Below are 20,002 nucleotides of genomic sequence, written 5' to 3'. Positions count from 1 at the left end.
GACAATAGTCCCAAAGTACCTTGGGAACAATACAGTTTGCCTGTAATTGCCTTCACACATGTATCATGTACACAACATTTATAGCCTAATCATACCCAAATTAGAACAGTTTGCAAATGGTTGCACCGTCTGCAGTACAAGCTGTATTTCCCCCGCAGCTTCTTCGTGTCCTGATGGCTGCACCCCACGACGGACACAGCCCTGTGTAGGCCCCCATGGCGGATGTCTGCGTTCAGAGCACACTTTTTTAGTCAGAATGAATTGCACAAGGCCCAAACAAAAGTGGGGAGGGGGGGGGGGGGGGGGGGGGGGGTATCTTAGTTTATCTCTTCATATAGAAGATATTATCTTGTGTGTGTATCTTATAAACTGTTCATTTGTGCACATTTCTCATTTGTTGTTCACTTCAGATAGTTTCAAAATAACCTTATGAACGTTTGCGCCACTGTGATAATAATTTCATACATAATGTGTCATCTTTCACATGAATCCCTATTTTCTGAGAATCTCGTCACCACATTTTACATCACTCTGCTTCGCTATGAAATGAGGCATGTAACCATGTGTTTTGTTATAATTATGTAGAACTTGGCAGACCTCTGGGTCATGCACCTGGGCAAAGGAACACGTGAGATCAAGACCTCGTCCTCAACGCTACAAACTGCACATACACAGTCAAATCTTTAGTGTCAATTCATCAAATTAACTCAGGGAGTATACAAATGGAACCAAATGTACCTGGAACCAAATGTACCCTTACTATGTTAAATTGACTTTTTTCAACATCATGTGCTACCATGTCAATTATTTACAGTTTGAATTTGTGTGTGTGTATGTATATATGGCTGGCCAGCCGGTCCTCCCTTAAGCCAATTTTAATACAGTATATATGTATATACTGTTTATATATACTGTATATATATTATTTATGTATTGTAAAAAATAAATACTGTAAGTATATTCTGATCATTGCTATGTAAAGCGGTTGTTCAGTAACCGGGGTCTCCCCGTCTCTCCAGCTCTTTAGTATTAGGTGTGTGCGCGTGCGTGCGTGCATGTGCATGTGCATGTAGGGACATAAAGTTATGTGTCTGTCAGCAGTTCAGTGCATGGCTCATGGTCTTCTTTGATAGGCTGAGTGCATGTTATCATGTAGGGGTGTTACCCTGACAACCCAGGGCCCTGTCGGTTCAGTTCCTCCCATCCTCTCTGACACACAGAGACCAGGAAAAGAAAGTAGCATCACAGACCTCCAGCTCACACACAACAACACACAGACACACACACACCAGCCACCTGGCACCATGACCCCAGCCATGCTCTCCTGGACAGTAGCAGCTGCACTGCTCTGGGCATCAGGTAAGACTTGAACAATTTCTGTCCATCTGGCCTCCATACGCCTGCTCACGGCACGGGGCTTTTGCAAGACGTATATCGCCGTTCTTCTCTGACACTGCTGAGCGTATTTTATTTGAGGTTTAGGTTACATTCATGTTTCAAATCTAGACAATATAAATGTAAATGTTCTGGTGAAAGTCATATGCATGTACACTTTGCAACACTTTAATTTAAAAAGAAGAAAAAAGTGTATTTTTAACAAGGCCAGCAGGCCGGAAAAAAATGTCAGTGTTACAGGGGTGATAATACTCTATACTCAATACTGTCTGTGCACCATACTGTCCCATAATAATACATATATACTGTAATATATTGATTTATTATATGGATCATATATTTCACATTAACTTGATATTTCATTTTAATTTGCATTGCAATGCATCTCATTGGGTCGAGTTTGCCCATTGTGATGAAATCGTTTTACCATTTTAAAAACATACTTGGTTTAAATTTGGTTCATTATTAATTGCAATGTCTATCTCAAAGTTTGAATTAGGCTAATTATTGCTTCCAATATCTTAATTCTAAGAATATAATTTTCAGTCACAACGTTTTAACATTTACATGTGTGTTACAGTACATTGGGTCAAAACATTGCGTAAATCCTATAATCTAAGGTCTCAGCCGCCCGTTTCACAATGTCATGTTCTCTGTAGGCCTCCTGATGAATATTCTTGCAAAACTGTGCTTTTGATGTTGATTATGTCTGTTCCATATTGCAAAGGTTTAAGTTTTTCCCTCATATTCCTTGATATGTGATTAGGTGACCTTGGTGCTCTTAGTTAGAGTAGTTTATAAGTTTTCACTTTAGACGGTCATGTTTCTACACTGAAATTCCATTCATGTAACACAACCCTTCCGTCTCCTTTCACAGCTTCTAGCCAGAGCCTGTCACCTGTCCTGTCACAAGAACCGGTGACTGTTAGCTACCCTGCCAACCTGACTACACCCAGTATGGTTTGCGACTGTGCCACCTACACATGTGAGTCTGTCTCCTGGTTCCGTGTGTTCCCTCAGAACGGCAGTGTTCTGTTCCTAGTTACTTTCAACAAACTTTCCCGCATCGTTGCCAATGGTCCAGGGAACACGGACCGGCTCAAGTTCACCAGCGCAAAGAGTGGGACGTCCTTTACGCTACGCATTGAGAAGGTGACCATGGAAGATGCAGGGATCTATTCCTGTGTTCTGAAGACCAAAGACAAGGTGGAGGTGTGGAAGTCAGGATTCCTTCTCCTACCCGGTGGTTAGTATACTAAATTGTAAAACTGAAGTGGGCTTTAAATTAATGTATCTAATTTGACCTGACCACCACTGGACCTATACTTACCAACACCTGGCACAGTAAAAACCCTTGGATCAGTGGTTCTTAAACATTTTCATGTCAAGCACCCCAAAAAATGTTGAGCGTCTACACAAACACAATTGGCCAGGGAAGCTAGGAGGGGAGGGAGATATTGGTCTCTGCACATAGTCCTACGGACTGGGTGGCCCCTGTCAGCAGGGAGTGTTGGGCGGGAGGAGTAGGACGAAGGCTCTACGTCCTCCTGGTGGGGACTCCTCACTGGCAGGTGATCAGTAAGATACAAGCTCAGCTTCTACAAGCTGAGCGTAGATCGGCTATTTTTGAGTATAAAATATAGTTTAAGTGGTTAAACTTATTTTGATGCTATATTAAAGGAGGAGTTCACCCAAAAAAATACTTATTATCTATCAATTACACACCCAATGAAGCATTTAATTCATGGAGATTTTTTTTTTTAAATCGCATTTCTAAGCCAATAATTTGATGACCGCGGGACAGATGCTTATGTATCCGGTAGGAGACTCAAAGAGTCTTCTTTGAGTGTCCTACCAGAGAGACCGTCGGTCATCGGATTATTGACTAAAACAAAATAATCTCCATGAATTCAATGCTTCATGGGATGTTTAATTGATAGAAAATAAGTACTTTTTTGGGTGAACTACTCCTTTAAGTAATTTAGCTGGGGACCCCCCCGGAACCCCCCCAAGGACCTCTGGGGTATCCCCAGACACATACTTTGAGAACCACTGTCTTACAGGTCAACTTTCAGAGTTAAACGATCACTCAAACAAAGACTGATGAAGCCATGCTAATGTAGAGTGCATTTACTGTGTGTGATACTGAGGCAGCAGTGTGCTTGGTATTGTTAAATTACATGTAGTCGGATCATAAAAAAAATGGCTACATATGACTGAATTCAGGCGCCAGGTGTTTGATTGAGGACATTTTCAAAAATGCAAGATAGAGATCTAGCACAGAGATCTGGCCTAAAACTGATACAGCATGCTGTTATAACTGAGTATGGAAGATGATGGTAGCATGACTGCAAGATCAAATTATATCGGCTCTATTCATTCTAATCACAACATTTTAAACGAGCTGCCAAGAATCTCTTAAGCATTTCTAACTTAGTTCATCTCTTTACTTAGAGGAAATGCAGACATCTAACTATGGCAGATTGTGTCCCAGAGATTTTCATTATGTTAGAGTTTCACTTGCTCTTCAAGGTTTTTGTATATCTGTCTTTAACAGACATGTGTCCGGGCAGCTCAGTTGGTAGAGCACTTGCCTTTCGACCACAAGGTCATGGGTTTGATCCCTGACGCCGCCAACTCAGCGTTACTCAACTAAGCATGGCCTGGGTACGCAGGTCATGCAGTGCTGGGAAGGAGCTGATACTAGGTGTTGCGCTCCACCTCAGCAATCCATCTCCCAGGGTTCTAGCGCAGTGGTTCTCAAACTTTTTCATGTCAAGGACCCCCAAATTGACACTTATTAGCCCACGGACCCCCATTTGAAAAGATAAGCCAGGGACCCCCATGAGAGTATATTTTTAAGGCTCTAGCAGTGATTCTCAACCATTTTAATTTCAAGGACCCCCAGTTTAACATGCATTAGGGCTACAGGCCCCCATTTAATGGCATTTCTATCTCTGGGACCCCAATTCATATTGTAAAATCTATGTTAATTTAACTCTGACAAATGGCGACCAAATGGACCCCTAACGGGTCCATTTGGTCTTCTGGGCCAGTTCAATCAAACTGCCGCCTGCTCTTCTGGAACAGTTAGGGGGTTCAGTCTGTTGCCCAAGGACACTTCGTCATGCAGCCAGAAGGAGCCGGTGATTGAACTGGCCCAGACGACCACTCTACGCCCTGAGAAACTGCCGCCGTTGTGTACTTGTGCAATTTAACCCATTGAAACCGGGAAAGCATCGGTGTCATTTTAGATTTTAGCTATACGTTTTTCAGAATACTCTTAGGATTTAGAACAGTGGTTTAGAACAATGGTTCTCAAAAACAACAGATATACAAGCTCAAAGCGCATCACTTCGTGGCACGCTGCGAGGTCCCTAGCACAAAACATTTTCAGATGGGGGTCCGGTCCGCGCCATATCATTTTGGTGGTCCTTGGCACGAAAACGTTTGAGAACTACTGATTTATAAAAGGCATTTGTAGAATCAGCTTCAGGTCTTTAGGTTAATATGCATTTCACTATCCATTGAAGAATTAAACCTCCTATTCTTTTTACTATTTGTAATTTCTGAACAGTGACACCCCCAACCCAGCCTACTCCAACAAAGACCCAAACGGTTCCTTCAGTTTGTCACTGCAATACAAAGAAGAAGAAGAATGATTTCCAGAAAGGTGAGTAGATACAGATTATTTCTGTTCATACAGCGTTCAAAAGTGTATGCAATATACCTCTGGAGTTGGTATTTTTGTAACCATCTTCTTGCAGTCTAGAATGTTGTATGTTTGTGCATATCCAATATTTGTGTGTGTGTGTGGGGGGGGGGGGGGGGGGGGGGGGGTATTATGATGATGATGTGCACACATTTTCATGACCTGTCGTACATTACAATCATCATCTACATGAAGTATTTAAGTCCATTTCTTTTCCCTTAACGTTGGTGTTTCCATGGTGTGTTCCAGGGGGCTGTGGATCTATGGTTCTGTGGCCATTGGTTGGCATTCTTATTGGCCTGGCTGTCGCTCTCGTCTCTACACTGTACTACTTCAGCCGTGAGTAGTTCCTAACCTTCATGTAATGAATAGTACATTGACGCTGTCGGGAGGAAGCCTTGTATGTCCAAAACCGTTCCTTTTTTATTAGGTAGAAGTTGTATTTTTGGGGCGGTGTAGCCACCCCCTATAAGTGCGTTTTGGACACCGACCAAAACATTTGTGTACCCCCTAACCCTTCCATTGTTAATGCAAATCGATACTTTTTTCATATCAGCCAATCACATTACAGCTAGTGTCATCACCACTAACTGTAATGTGATTGGCTGACTTTGCAAATTCAGGACTGTGATTGGCTAGCGAAACACATGACACATGTGCAGCCCTATGAATAGCAGTATGGACTTTAAAAAAAGTCCTTTTTTTTTTTTTTTATCCTTTTTTTAAAGTGAGTCATGTTGTGATGACCACACACCGCCCACTTCACACTGGGTGTGATTTTTTTTAAATTAGTGAAAACAGCCGATCTACAAGCTCACAACGGTGATGTTTCACCCTGACAACAACAATATACAGTGTACTATAAGCTGCTATCTGCCAGTTGTTTTTACTTGATGAGTATAAATCCATATCAACCTGCCCTAATATTTTACATATTGCACTATTTAGTTGAGAGAGAAGGAAACGGTAGGCAAAATGTGTATTCAATGATAGCATACAGACACTGTCATTAAGAGCACATTGTTTTCTTACAGGGCTACCCAGAAAGTGCCACCACCGATTTGTGAAGTAAGTATGCATGTATACTAGATTATATATGTAGCAGGGCTATGTAAAGCAATGACTACGCCACCCACACATATAGGAGTGAGGGATCCTTTAAACACATTAACCATATACTATATATATATATAGATATATAGGACTGAACAAGGTAAGGTTCCCCAGGAAGGTACAGGTTCAGAATTAACAGAACCAGAGGCTGATGTATCAAATGTGTCAAGTTTATTCAACAGTTGGTATAAAAATAGTCAGGTTAAAATACAGAACGGAAGAAAGCGGTTAATATTAGAGTTCTGCAAAAGGGACTAAACTCAAGAGGCAAAGGGGCAATAAGGCTTCGGGGCCTACTTGGGCCTCTAAACTAAATATACAGAAATTAAACAAATCAAATAACGCAAAAGAAAATAAAGTAAATAAGTAACCAAAAGCAAATCAGCAAATAAGCAAATCAAAACAAACTACAAATAGTAGTTTATATAGTATATAGTACAAACTACAAATAAGCAAAACCAAAATCATGCAATGCTACTAAATGGCCCAGTATAGCTCTGTCCTCAGTCAACCCTATTGCACTCAGTCTAAATAGTGTGTGTGTGTGTGTGTGTGTATGTATATGTATATATGTATGTATATGTATATATGTATGTATATGTATATATGTATGTATATGTATATATGTATGTATATGTATATATGTATGTATATGTATATATGTATGTATATGTATATGTGTGTATATATGTGTATGTATATATATATATTATATAATATATATATATATATATATATATATATATATATATATATATATATATATATATATATATATATATATATATATATATATATATATATATATATATATATATATATATATGGCACGGTGGGAAAAACAGTGATGTTAGTTCAGCTCCCACAAAAATCAAATAATAAAGCATTAGACCAACCCTCCAACAATTCATCCCAATTCATCAATTCATTAGGCTCCTATAGCAAAATGACAAAATACACCAAAATAACAAACATACCCAAATAGTCAATATATGCTGGCTCCAATTGATAAAGGCCTGCACAGCCACAGGGTACTGCTGCCCAAAGGACCTGGAGGCTTCTGGAAGTACAGATATATATTAGTATAATTAACAACAGGCCTAATATTGTCAGCCTATTTAAACTCTTATATATACTATTATTACAATGAGTTATAAAAACCTTGTCATTTGTTTCAGATTGTCTTACCGAGAATTAGTCTGTACCCCTCATGCCTCAAGGTCTCTCTCACAAACACTCAAACCAGGCTTCTGGCTAGACAGGAGGCCACAAACCTGGCCACCCTCTTTATGCACTTTCCTTAAAGGGCCAGTGCTACATATAGATAGATATTGTTTTCCACCAACTCTTTTGCACCCCCCCCCCCCCCCCCCCCCTGCCAACTGCCAACCCTTAATCTTTGGTCTTGGGCGACGTAGTCTCGCGTAGCCAGACAACTATTCCACAATCTCTGAATGCTATATAGAGTCTGGAACTACAACTCCCGAAATCCGCTTGAGGAAACTGGCACTTCCATTCACGAAAATATATTTTAAAATATCTTTACACTTTACTTTTTACTTTCCATTTCTGCTAAGCAGCAAGCTATGTATACTTAGATGATTTGTATTTATATTCGGATACATTTGCGCGAATGTAAAGACGAAACGGAAATGGAGAGGAGGCTCCACATCCGGTTTATATTCTAAGCATGATCAGAGCTTCCGAGTCCCAGACTGTATGACCGGAAACATTTGAAAATTGTGGGAGGCAACAGTCTGGTAACGCGAGACTATGGGCAACGTAACAGCCGTTCCCTATCCCTCCCAGTTCTTCTCCCTGCTGAACAGACCAACCAATAGGACTCTCTAGTGCAGCGACAGACATCCCCCTCCCCTGCCAGTTTCCCAACCTCCAACACGGCCAATTCTATTGGTTGGAGCACACCTTGTTCCATAATGCTGCACCTGGGTACTTTCTTAACCATGTTTGTTTCTCATTCAATAAGGAAAAGGTAGATGCGCTGATGCAATGAATCTACACGGCTGAGACAAAGTATGTGCCCAATTTAAACTTTTACATTCACACCTAAAGTAAATGCAAAACATTAAAAAATGTACTCTTTATAATGTTCGCTACAGACTATGTAAAATTATAGTGATGAGTCTGACTATGTTGTACATCAATATTCACTATTGTCATGGGATATGGTTGGTACAGTAAGTGATTTTGACCAATAAAGAACATACCGAATCATTAATACTTTCATGTTTGCAGTGGCTGGTTGACATGCTTCCCAAACAGAGAAGACTTGGAGATCTGAAACCAGGCCACAGGAACGGTTACACAGTGACAATCTGCAGTATTGCATCACTTTCTATTTGCTGTGACATGTGTAACCTTTATAAAGCAGTCAAAGTTTCATACATTTCTGCACTGTCTATACAATGTAATATGTTTCTCCTGTATTATATGTATTATATTACAAGTGTGTTTGTCTCTGATTAGCCAGACGAGCAGAGATCTCCGCCTACTGATATGTTTGGGGAAATCTAAATTCAATATATGGGCTAGAATAGCAGCAAAAATGTCCGCTAACTTGATTGATTGATTAAATACCACAATAATATCACATATTATTTGCAGGTTTGTTAACAGTAGAAGTAGTACAGTCAAATGTCATGCTAAAAGGATAGCTCAAAAAGCCCCAGGGGGCTTGTTTCCATCGGTCCATACACAACTAACAACAATGCAACTAACGTCCCACTGATTTGAAGAAAAAAAAAATCATATCACTGTCCCAATATGAAGTACCAGCCTGAAGTCTTTGCATGGGTTCTGCCATGGGTTCTATGCCATTATCTAGTTTTCCACATGAACCCTAGAGGCCCTATTCTGGGGCAAACATTCTGCAAAAATAGCAGATCTACAAGCTCAAGCTTGTGAGCTCGTAGATGGGAAGTGAAAAAGTGAGGGTATCTAGTATACAGTAGAGCCCTGGGGAACCCCGGTCAACTAAGTACCGGTAGTAGTACAGTATATAAGGTGCAAGTGGTCAAACTTCCAAATTGTTGCCATCCGGTTTTAGCCCCTACATTGAATTTAGATGTCACCAGAGGTATCAGTACAGTGATCTCTGACTACTCTCTGATGTGCAGTATGTTATATGCATACAACCCTTATTTGTCATGTCTGGTGACTCTGGTCATCTAGTACTTTGTCAATTGACGCACAGGCTTAAATATGGCTGATGGCACAGTGTACTGGAGTTTGTATGGAATGTATTTAAAAACACTTTTATTTAGTTAATGCCTAAAATAATTAATAACTTAATCTATTAGCAGCAGTAAATTATGCTTGTGAATTCACTTGACAGAAACAACAGCATTGTTTTTCATGTATGTATAAGCATCTGCATCTGTTATGTTACATCTCTCTTTGCTCTTTGTGTTGCTCTCTTTTACTTTTTTCATATTTTTTTTCCTCAATGTATTTGTTGATTTAAAGTGCTTTTGGAATAAAGTCTTAAAACAAATGAAACCTTGTTGCTAACTGCACCAATTATTTACATCTTTACTGTTCTTGAAAAGTTATACTTTGGACATCTACTGTATATGGGTGGAGATTGATAGTGTGGAGGAGGCGTTTCAGTTTTTTTTGTGTGCCTACAATGACAGGCCCAAAGTAGGGATTCCAGGTTTAAAGTGGCTAATGAATGTCTGGTTGCAGACAAGACAAAACAAAACGTGTCTGTAGCGTGCTTAAAGGTATAGTTCACCCCCTAAATGACATGTTTTCTATTGATTATTGATTACATGAGTAATCCACCCACGAGCAGTGGGTTCCGGAGACACAAAGAGTCTCCTTTGTTTCTCCTACCGGAACCCACAGCTCGTCATCAAATTATTCGCTTAGGAATGCGACAAAAACAAAAGAAACTCCATTAATTCAAGTCTCCATGGGGTGAGTAATAGATAAAATAAGTACTTTTTTGGGTGAACTATCCCTTTAACGTCACATGTAGAATTGTAGATGGACGATCGTGGTTTGAGATGCACTCAGCGTTGATCTAATATCAGATTAATGTGCAAACCATGTTCAGAGGTGGAGAAAATATACATAAAAGACAAAAGTGATGAATTTGAAGTCCAATGTGAAGACCCCAAATGACACCCCTGGTGTGTACAGTGGTTTAAAATGACAGAAAATGTATATTCTAGTGTATCCGATTTCAATCACTGCTGCTGAAATGAAACACAGTAATGTGGTTCCTAAACGAGAACATAGTTTATTGTGTAGGTTCACGTTTTTCACACATTTCCTTCTTCAGCAATTATGATGTACATTGGACTGCCACATTTTACAGAAAGCACAATGTGTGTGTGTGTGTGTGTGTGTGTGTGTGTGTGTGTGTGTGTGTGTGTGTGTGTGTGTGTGTGTGTGTGTGTGTGTGTGTGTGTGTGTGTGTGTGTGCATATGCATACAGTATGTGCGTGCATATGTGTGTGCCTGCATATGTGCAGTAAATTCTCCAATTAGTTCAGAAGCCTTGACAGAGATGTTCTGTCTGTGGATAAAATGTGAGGAAATTCATTATACACGTTTGAACCTTTTCATAACATTACAGTAATATCCTGTGTGTTAATGTAATGGAGTTTTGCTGTGCTGTGTTCAGTTATAATTTAAAGTATGAAAATGAGTTTATGAGTACAATAAACTGGACACACAGGTGCATGTTTGGAGGAAACGAGACAGAGCTGTACTTCCAGTATCAATATTGTGTTTGACGGAAGTTGAGTAGGTGTAATGGGTGGGATTGTTTCTTCCTCTACTGGCAGTGTGAATAGAACGTGTTCTGTAACCTTGCATCACAGACTGTTCATCTTGAGCAACACAATACATGCAAGTAATAATTATATTCATCCAACTTTATTCATGGAAATTGACCTGATTACAAAAAGTAACTACATGGTTTAAGGCTATGTCTTGTGTTCTCTATGTATCCAAAACCACTATAGATAAAATATTCATAAAGCAACTCCTCATAGACGGGTATATTATACATATTACACACACACACACACACACACACACACACACACACACACACACACACACACACACACACACACACACACACACACACACACACACACACACACACACACACACACACACACACACACACACACACACACACACACGCACACACACCTGTGTAATTGAATAGGGTATAGGAACAAATGTCTTTGGTGGTTGTTCAGGTCTAGGCAAGCGAGCAGGACCCCTTCCTGTGTGTGTGTGTGTGTGTGTGTGTGTGTGTGTGTGTGTGTGTGTGTGTGTGTGTGTGTGTGTGTGTGTGTGTGTGTGTGTGTGTGTGTGTGTGTGTGTGTGTGTGTGTGATAGAAAAAGAGACGGGGGCACAGATGTTATCTCTCTTTTTTCATTGCTCTTTCAACTTTGAGCTGTTCATCTTCTCTGTGAAACAAACAGACCACAGAGAGACCACAGACCTCACCACAGGCACAGACACACACACGGAGAGAGAGAGGGAGGGAGAGAGAGAGAGAGAGAAGTTGCACTGTGTTCTCTGTTGTGTCAGTTTGTCAGTTTGTAATGTGTTTTTGTGACATTAACACAACACACTAAAATATTTTAGACATATTTTTTGTATATCATTGCTGTCCTCATATGTCCAAAACTGTTACTTTTCAGGATTCAAATTAAAAATCAAAACAAAAAATAGCAGATCAAAACACATCATAATGCAACACGTTTTGAGCTTGTAGATCTGAAATTCCTGCACTTGAGTGACGAAGTAGAAAAAAAACGTAAGTAAAAATATGGAGATAAGAGGTTTCTGCCTGACAGCCATGAAGGTGTAAAGCTGTATAGACACTATGAAGAAATTGTAATAATACAATAATACAAAATGGCAGAGCCTGAGGTATGATTTAATTTGTGTGCTCATACCGTCAATATGGAGCGTAAATTAGGCATAGGCTAATCCTCAAATGAATACAGATGGTGAGATGTAAGTGAATGGAAACAGTGACTATAGATTGATTACAATGACATTGTCTACTGCTGATGTTTTAAGGAGACTGATAGATAATTTTCATATCTATGTATTAATGATTTTATAGTATAGGACATATACATACAGTATATTGTATTGTGTTTAACAGTCATGTAGGCACAGGCCAACCCCATTTGCCACACACACACACACACACACACACACACACACACACACACACACACACACGCACAGTATGTCCATGAACCTTACTGCAGTCAGTACACAATAGAGAAATGTTGTGGATTCGTCTGGCCAAGCACCCACTGAGCCATAGTCGTCTATTAGACCTCCGTCTCAAACGGGATTATAATTGGTCTACTGGTGAAAGTTTTTTAGCGGTCTAGGCCTAGACGTTGATTAGCTGTTTTTTAAGCGTCTATAGACGTCATTTCAACCGGCCTAGACCGCTAAAAAACTTTCACCAGTAGACCAATTATAACCCCGTTTTAGCCTACCCCTTAGACGTATTTTAGACATCTAATAGCCCGAAAAATGCTCAGTGGGCACCTGGATTTTGAGTAACATCATTGATAACTGAATTCCTCGCCTGGGCCCCCGTCGGTGGGGCTTGAAGATAACGGATTTCCGGGAGCTCCATACTGACTTTTGCCTGAGACCACGGTGTGGTTCTCGAAGTTACATCCAGACGAGGTCAAACCTCCCCCCCTGGATAACGGTTCAACTTCCCCTTGTCAGACTCTAAACAAACCACTTTATATCATGCGTTTTGGTTCTATTGCAGCCAGAAGAGATTTTTATTACAGACGACCAGGTCGCTTTTCAGATCTAATTGTTTGTAACTGCCTCCATTCTCTACTATTTTGTGCAAAGTTAATTGTAATATAACCACTTCTTATAACCACTCGTGTCGTGTCTTCTTGTTACACATACTTTTTATAACTCTCACTTTTGTAATTATATTTTGCCAAGGTCCTGGTTCCAAACGATAGCTTGGGTTCATTATTGCAGAATTGCATATTTTCCTAAGTTAACAGAGACGTGTGTAAATTCTTCACTGCTGTGTTCTACAAATAGGGTTGGGTCGTTTTTAGGGGTTGTGAGTAAATATAAATAATGATTTATGTATAACAGCAGTTCCTCAGCAGGTACTAATGTTTTTCTTTCTTTAACGTTGAGAATTAAAATGGATCATCTGGTTGATGAGGTTAGACATGAGGTTGTGAAGCCATGGGCAACATTTTGTGGTATTGAATTAAACCTCCCAAATGATACATTTTATTTTATTATGAAGATTGTTCATCTCTCTATGTATATAGATATAGATATATATGTTTTTTTTCCTTCCATATTTTGTGTGTACAAATACATATATAATGTAATATGTAAATACATAAATAATGTTTTGTAATGTTTAAATATTGTTTTTTTTTTTTAACTCAGTTTTTGGGGGGGAAATAATATAAACACAATATACATTTTATATAGAGTGTTCACTGGTGTCACTGTTCAACAAATACAAGAGTGTTATAACCTGTGTATTATACAGTATTATAAGAATTTACTATTTACTTAATCATCATTATAATTTATTAAAAACAGGCAGTTAAGAATGATGACAACATTTACAATTTCAAATATCTTGATTCAGAGGGACTTCATTTAAGAATTGTATTAATATGAATTCATTCATTCAGAAGTTATTTGTTGAAAGATTAACAAACCCTTATGTTAGGCTCTAAGTATAATGATTTCATTGCCTGCAATGTTACCATGTGCATGGGACAATAAAAAAAAAAGTAAACTTTTGCCAAGTATAATAAGACAGAAAAGTTGATCAATTGCCAACATCAATTACCACGCAACTGCCAATATAACTCTGAGGGAAAGAATGTTTTCTTACACTCTCAGTCTCTCAGAGTTAAATGAACACTATTGAGTTTACAAGTAATTTGCATGCGTCTATGTATTAGTTCCCTCACCCATCATTTCTACTTACTGCTCTTGATGCTCTTTGCTTTCCATATCATGCCTACATTTCCCACAATGCCTTGAAGCACTGACATACAAGAAGCAGCAGAATAATGACAGATGAGCCCATAGGAGAACAGGTGATGCTCTGTTTTATGGACTCTCACACACACACACACGTTTCAGGCTGGAGACCCCCTGCGTGAGTAAGACAGGGCAGCCCATACTGTGGGTGCTGCCTGGGGGACATACAGTAACATGGTATGTGTGTGTGTCTGCCTGCTGTGCGTCAGTGTGTGTGAGTGACTCAACCCTGTAGCAGAGTCATGCTGGTGGGTTAACTGATAACATTCTGACTGGGTCTTCCTTCCAAACAGAGTCTCCCTGTAGACGTCTTCACGAAACCTGAAACTTGTCACATTTCCTCTAGATTTGAATATTAAATGAATACATACATAAACAAGCATAAATACATCTATTTGCTATAGATTTTCATGAATACAATATGTAAATATAATAACATAAATAATATCCCAAATACATGTTGAAATGTCAAAATCACTTATAACACAACAACAATATAAACACGAAGAGTTGGCAGCATAGTAGGAAAGGGGATGCAGGGGAGAACATGAGCCCATATGATGCAAGAGGAAAGACTTTCTTTATCTCTGGTAGTCCATTCTCTCTCTCTCTCTCTTGCTCTCTTCAGCTCTCTCCCACTCATGGAACAGATAATCCGCCCACAGCGGTGTTGAACGCTATATTGTAGCCTATTACCAAATATATGAACTTTCCATTGCCGTAGAGGAAACATGATGGGCCAACAACAGTTGCGCCATACTGTAGGTGGTGCAGCTTTCACAGACAATCTGAGGAGAGTTTATCTTTTCATACAACTGCTGGATCCAGTCATTCATGATAACTTGCTGTTCATATTGTGACACATGGTATTTGTGTCTGTGCTTTGTGGGTTAGACGCATGTGATGTTTGTTTGTCACTTTGACAGAAAGGACCTCATATGATATTGTTTTTGCTTTATGTTTATGTAATGTTAAGTTGTCTTATAGGTGCATAATAGACCATATTTAAAAAAAAATAGCCTGAAGATCTGCTATTTTTGAATAGCCAACGCAAAAAATATAAAATGACACAGATGCTTTCCCGGTTTTAATGGGCAAGAAATTAAAACATGTTGCCTAGATAATGTAGTTCACAAATTATTGATCAGTGGGGGCGAAAAAAATGTCTTTTGCCACTTCTGACCCACAGTGTGCTGTAAGATCATTGTACAAAAAAAGCTCACATGTTCCTAACTTCCCATTCTATAATCTCCAAAATTAACGAACAACACAGCTTTTCTCTCTCTTCAGAAATGATATGTGTAATAAATCCATGTACAGACATTTAAATTAATTAATCGTATATATTTTCTGGTCATTGATTTAATTTTCTCAACTTTGCTCAACTTACGCCAAACCCTTGTTCTTCTTACCCCATATAGCCACAATCCACAACAAGACAGACACAACATTATCTCATCTGATCTATAGCGTTGTAACTAACATACAGTAAACACTGATGTGATACCACACTTACACTCACTCTCAGACAGACTCAATTAAATCACTTCACATGGAAAAACTAAACTAAATAAACAAACCATTTTGGCTCCAGATAAAACAACAATAATTATAATTATAATTAGTACATTCAATATGTTCACAATATGATCAAACCATCACATGGCTGCTGTAATGTGAAGAACAATTACATTGCATATTGTTCATGGATTCCTTGTAACAGTAACCTTGTAGCCCTGCACAGTAGCAGCCATATAACGGTATTCTGGAGTTATGATTCCAGTGCAGCTGGCCTCAGACACATTGGTCCAGACCACCCAACTAATGTTCTACATGGTTCAATGTGATATGTGTCCAAATTCCCCAGCTACTATGAACCCTGTTGTCATGTAATGACTTTGCTAACACAATACCAGTGGTTATCTTTTTATTGTATTTCAAGGACCCCCATAATTGAGAGAGACAAATACAAATGGAAGGACCCCCACACATATACATACAGTACCTGAAAGGGTACATTTAGAACCCCTGCGCGCTATTATCCTATACCGAGACGAGCATCGTCATCGTCAAGACTTAAATCCTAGTTATAATTGACAAGGCGTAGGGCCTACAGCGTGTATCCGTTTGCCACCTAATGGCACACCAGTAGTGCAATTGGCTTCAAACTTTGCACAAATATAATGCATGCCATGGGAAATCCAATAAACTAGGCCTCTGACTGTACGTTATGTCTATGGGCCTGCCGCCTGTACCTTTCATGCTTGCAACTTTCATATCAGAAGAAGTTAAACATATACACTGCCTGCAGGGGGCGTTGTGATCAATCTAATTGAACAGCATGAGACTCCGAGTCTCAAATGAACAGGGTTTGATGTTTACGTCTTTTCATGAAAATAGGTCTCATATAAAAAGTTTGTAGTTGATAATCTATGGAATACACGGGCATCCGACGGCCTATAGGGGCCACATGCAGCCCCCACGCCCCACCTCCACGTAATGCAGCCCGCAGGTCAATATCCGAATACATATTGCTGTTCCAAAGTTTATTCTATGTGACATGTTAATTTAATTACTACATGTCATTGTATTTGTTTTACCATGATACTGACCATGGTACTGACATGATAGTTACTGAACATGATATTGACCATGATACTGACCATGATATTGACCATGATATTGACCATGATATTGACATGATACTGAGTGACATGATACTGACCATGATACTGACATGATACTGACCATGGTACTGACCATGGTACTGACATGATAGTTAGGCTACTGACCATGATATTGACCATGACTGACATGATACTGACCATGATATTGACCATGACTGACATGATACTGACCATGATACTGACCATCCTACTATAATTCTAGTAAGCTGACGGTGGATGGGGTCTTGGGACTCTTGATCAAACTGCGCATGCGTCGTTGCCAGGTTTCGCGAGAGAAACAAGCAGCGAGGTCTATGAAAACGAGGCCAAACCAAACGAACCCTATACCACCAACATTGGCCCTAAAGCGCTTACAATCGGCGGACATGGCAACACCGACGCCGACGCTACACCATAGACCCCGCCCACTCTCTACTGTGGAAAGAAAGTCAACACTCCAGATTTTTCCCCCCACACACGATGCACATTAGCTCCATAAAGAACGGTTCTATGTCGTTCTCTTCCAGGATCGGGCGAACGTCCGCCAAGGCTCCGCTGTTGTTTACCCTTTTGTATACATCGTATCCCAAAACTAATGGTAGATTCTAAACCGCACGGATGTTTAAGGTTTGGTCGGCTGCATAATATTTTAGGTCGCCAGCGAAACTACCCGTTTAAATCGCTTATTTAGTCAGCCTGTGGCCATGTTTCCCATTGGAGCCAAACCGGGAGACACCGGCTACACGAGGCGCGCGGATACGTGCATCCCCCATACGCAGACTTTTACAATAGGACTGGATCTAAAAGTGAGCGTGTGTGCGTCAAAAACTCTGCTGTGTTTCGTGTGTGTGTGTGTGTGTGTGTGTGTGTGTGTGTGTGTGTGTGTGTGTGTGTTTGCGACGACGGGGGGGGAGTAGCATCGTGCCTCCGTGGTGTGTGTGTGTGTCTGGGGGCTGGGGGGGGAGATGATCGCCCGTGTGTGTTTGCGACAGGCCACGGGCCGCATGGATGTACCGTGTGTGTGTGTGTGTGTGTGTGTGTGTGTGTGTGTGTGTGTGTGTGTGTGTGTGTGTGTGTGTGTGTGTGTGTGTGTGTGTGTGTGTGTGTGTGTGTGTGTGTGTGTGTGTGTGTGTGTGTGTGTGTGTGTGTACGCCATTCTCCGTGCTGTGTGTGTGGGTGGGGGGGAGATGAATCTGATCGCACCACAATTGCAACTTGGGTCCGCGGCCGTGTATGCGTGGACACGCACGTGCGCATGCACGTTAGGGAGCCACGTGTCACAATGTACTTTATTTGTACTTTATACACACACGCGCGACGCCCGTGTGTGTGTGTTCGCGACGGGAGGATGTACCGTGGTGTGTGTGTGTGTGTGTGTGTGTGTGTGTGTGTGTGTTTGTGCGCGCTCCCGACGGGGGACGGCTCCGCCTGTTATATGCGCGGGTGTTTGTGTTGTGCCTCCACGACGGGATGTGCGTGTGTGTGTACACACGAATACACCATTGGTTCTCAAAGTGGGGTCCAGGGACCCCCAGGGGTCCCTGAGGGAGTTCCAGGGGGTCCCCAGCTAAATGATAGATTAGGCACCAAATGGACCCACCGGCTACACGAGGCGCGCGGATACGTGCATCCCCCATACGCAGACTTTTAAAATAGGACTGGATCTAAAAGTGAGCGTGTGTGCGTCAAAAACTCTGCTGTGTTTCGTGTGTGTGTGTGTGTGTGTGTGTGTGTGTGTGTGTGTGTGTGTGTGTGTGTGTGTGTGTGTGTGTGTGTTTGCGACGACGGGGGGGACGGGGGGGGAGTAGCATCGTGCCTCCGTGGTGTGTGTGTGTGGCTGGGGGGGGAGATGATCGCCCGTGTGTGTTCGCGACAGGCCACGGGCCGCATGGATGTACCGTGGTGTGTGTGTGTGTGTGTGTGTTTGTTTTTGTGCGCGCTCGCGACGGCTGACGGCTCCGCCTGTTATGCGCGGGTGTGTTCTGTGCCTCCACGATGGGATGTGCATCCGTTTGTGTGTACACACGACTGACTACACCAGTGGTTCTCAAACTTTTGCATGTCAAGGACCCCCAAATTGACACCTATTAGCCCGCGGACCCCCATTTGAAAAGATAAGCCAGGGACCCCAATAAGAGAAGGTTTATACGGCTTTCTAGCAGTGATTCTCAACCATTTTAATGTCAAGTACCCCCAGTTTGACATGTATTAGGCTACGGACCCCCATTTAATGGCATTTATACCAGGGGCCCGAATTTGTATTATAAAATCAATGTTAATTTAACTCTGAGAGTGTGCAAATGGAACCAAATGGACACGTTAGGGTCCATTTGGTTCCATTTGTACACTCTACAGAACCATAAGGATGCATTTGGTTCCTATCCATCATTTAGCTGGGGACCCCCTGGAACTGCCTCAAGTACCCCTGGGGGTCCCCGTACCCCACTTTCAGAACCAATGGACTACACAGTACAAACTCACTTTCGATCCCTGATAAACTCTCTGTTCTCAGCGCATAAGCCAAACTACACACTTTAGGTGCTCATATTCCCCAACGGGTATGGTCTAGTGATAATAACAATGATACTGTCCATGCTACTGACATGATAACGACCACAATACTGACACGATACTGACATGATACTGACACGATACTGACCATGATACTGACCATGATACTGACATATACTGACATGATACTGACATGATACTGACATGATAACGACCACGATACTGACATGATACTGACATGATAACGACCACGATACTGACATGATACTGACATGATACTGACATGATACTGACCATGATATTGACCATGATACTGACATTATACTGACATGATACTGACATGATGACCATGATGTCACAGGGATGTCAGGCCCTGTCTCTGGGCTTGACATCCTGTGTCAGGGCTATAACATGGTACCATGGTAACATGGTAACATGACAGGGCCATGACATCCCTGCCATCCAGTGCTGTGAGAGGGGCCTGATACTGATATGACAGGGCCTGACATCCATATACAATTCTACTTATAA

At 41.0% G+C, this 20,002-nt stretch overlaps 1 protein-coding gene across 1 annotated transcript; it reads left to right on the top strand.

Annotated features, from left to right (window-relative positions):
- Positions 1-1,233: 1,233 nt before the first annotated feature.
- cd8b (cd8 beta) lies at positions 1,234-8,969 on the top strand. The gene is made up of 7 exons (XM_084062025.1): positions 1,234-1,359; positions 2,273-2,641; positions 4,973-5,068; positions 5,357-5,446; positions 6,142-6,175; positions 8,208-8,254; positions 8,477-8,969. Exons 1-6 carry the CDS (start codon positions 1,305-1,307, stop codon positions 8,215-8,217), a joined length of 654 nt encoding a protein of 217 aa, XP_083918151.1. The 5' UTR covers positions 1,234-1,304; the 3' UTR covers positions 8,218-8,254; positions 8,477-8,969.
- The last annotated feature ends 11,033 nt before the right edge of the window (positions 8,970-20,002 follow it).

The sequence above is a fragment of the Gymnoscopelus microlampas genome (genome assembly GCF_963454915.1).
Source record: "Gymnoscopelus microlampas genome assembly, chromosome: 7".
Lineage (NCBI taxonomy): Eukaryota > Metazoa > Chordata > Actinopteri > Myctophiformes > Myctophidae > Gymnoscopelus > Gymnoscopelus microlampas.
The sequence above is the reverse complement of the archived record's forward strand: the minus strand, read 5'-3'. Positions and strand labels throughout refer to the sequence as shown.

Bases quoted from the DNA above. Each gene is read 5' to 3' on its own strand.
- cd8b (XM_084062025.1), top strand. From the start codon at position 1,305: ATGACCCCAGCCATGCTCTCCTGGACAGTAGCAGCTGCACTGCTCTGG. The intron at 5,069-5,356 runs GTGAGTAGATAC...GGTGTGTTCCAG, and splicing joins GAAGAATGATTTCCAGAAAG to GGGGCTGTGGATCTATGGTT. The intron at 5,447-6,141 runs GTGAGTAGTTCC...GTTTTCTTACAG, and splicing joins TACACTGTACTACTTCAGCC to GGCTACCCAGAAAGTGCCAC.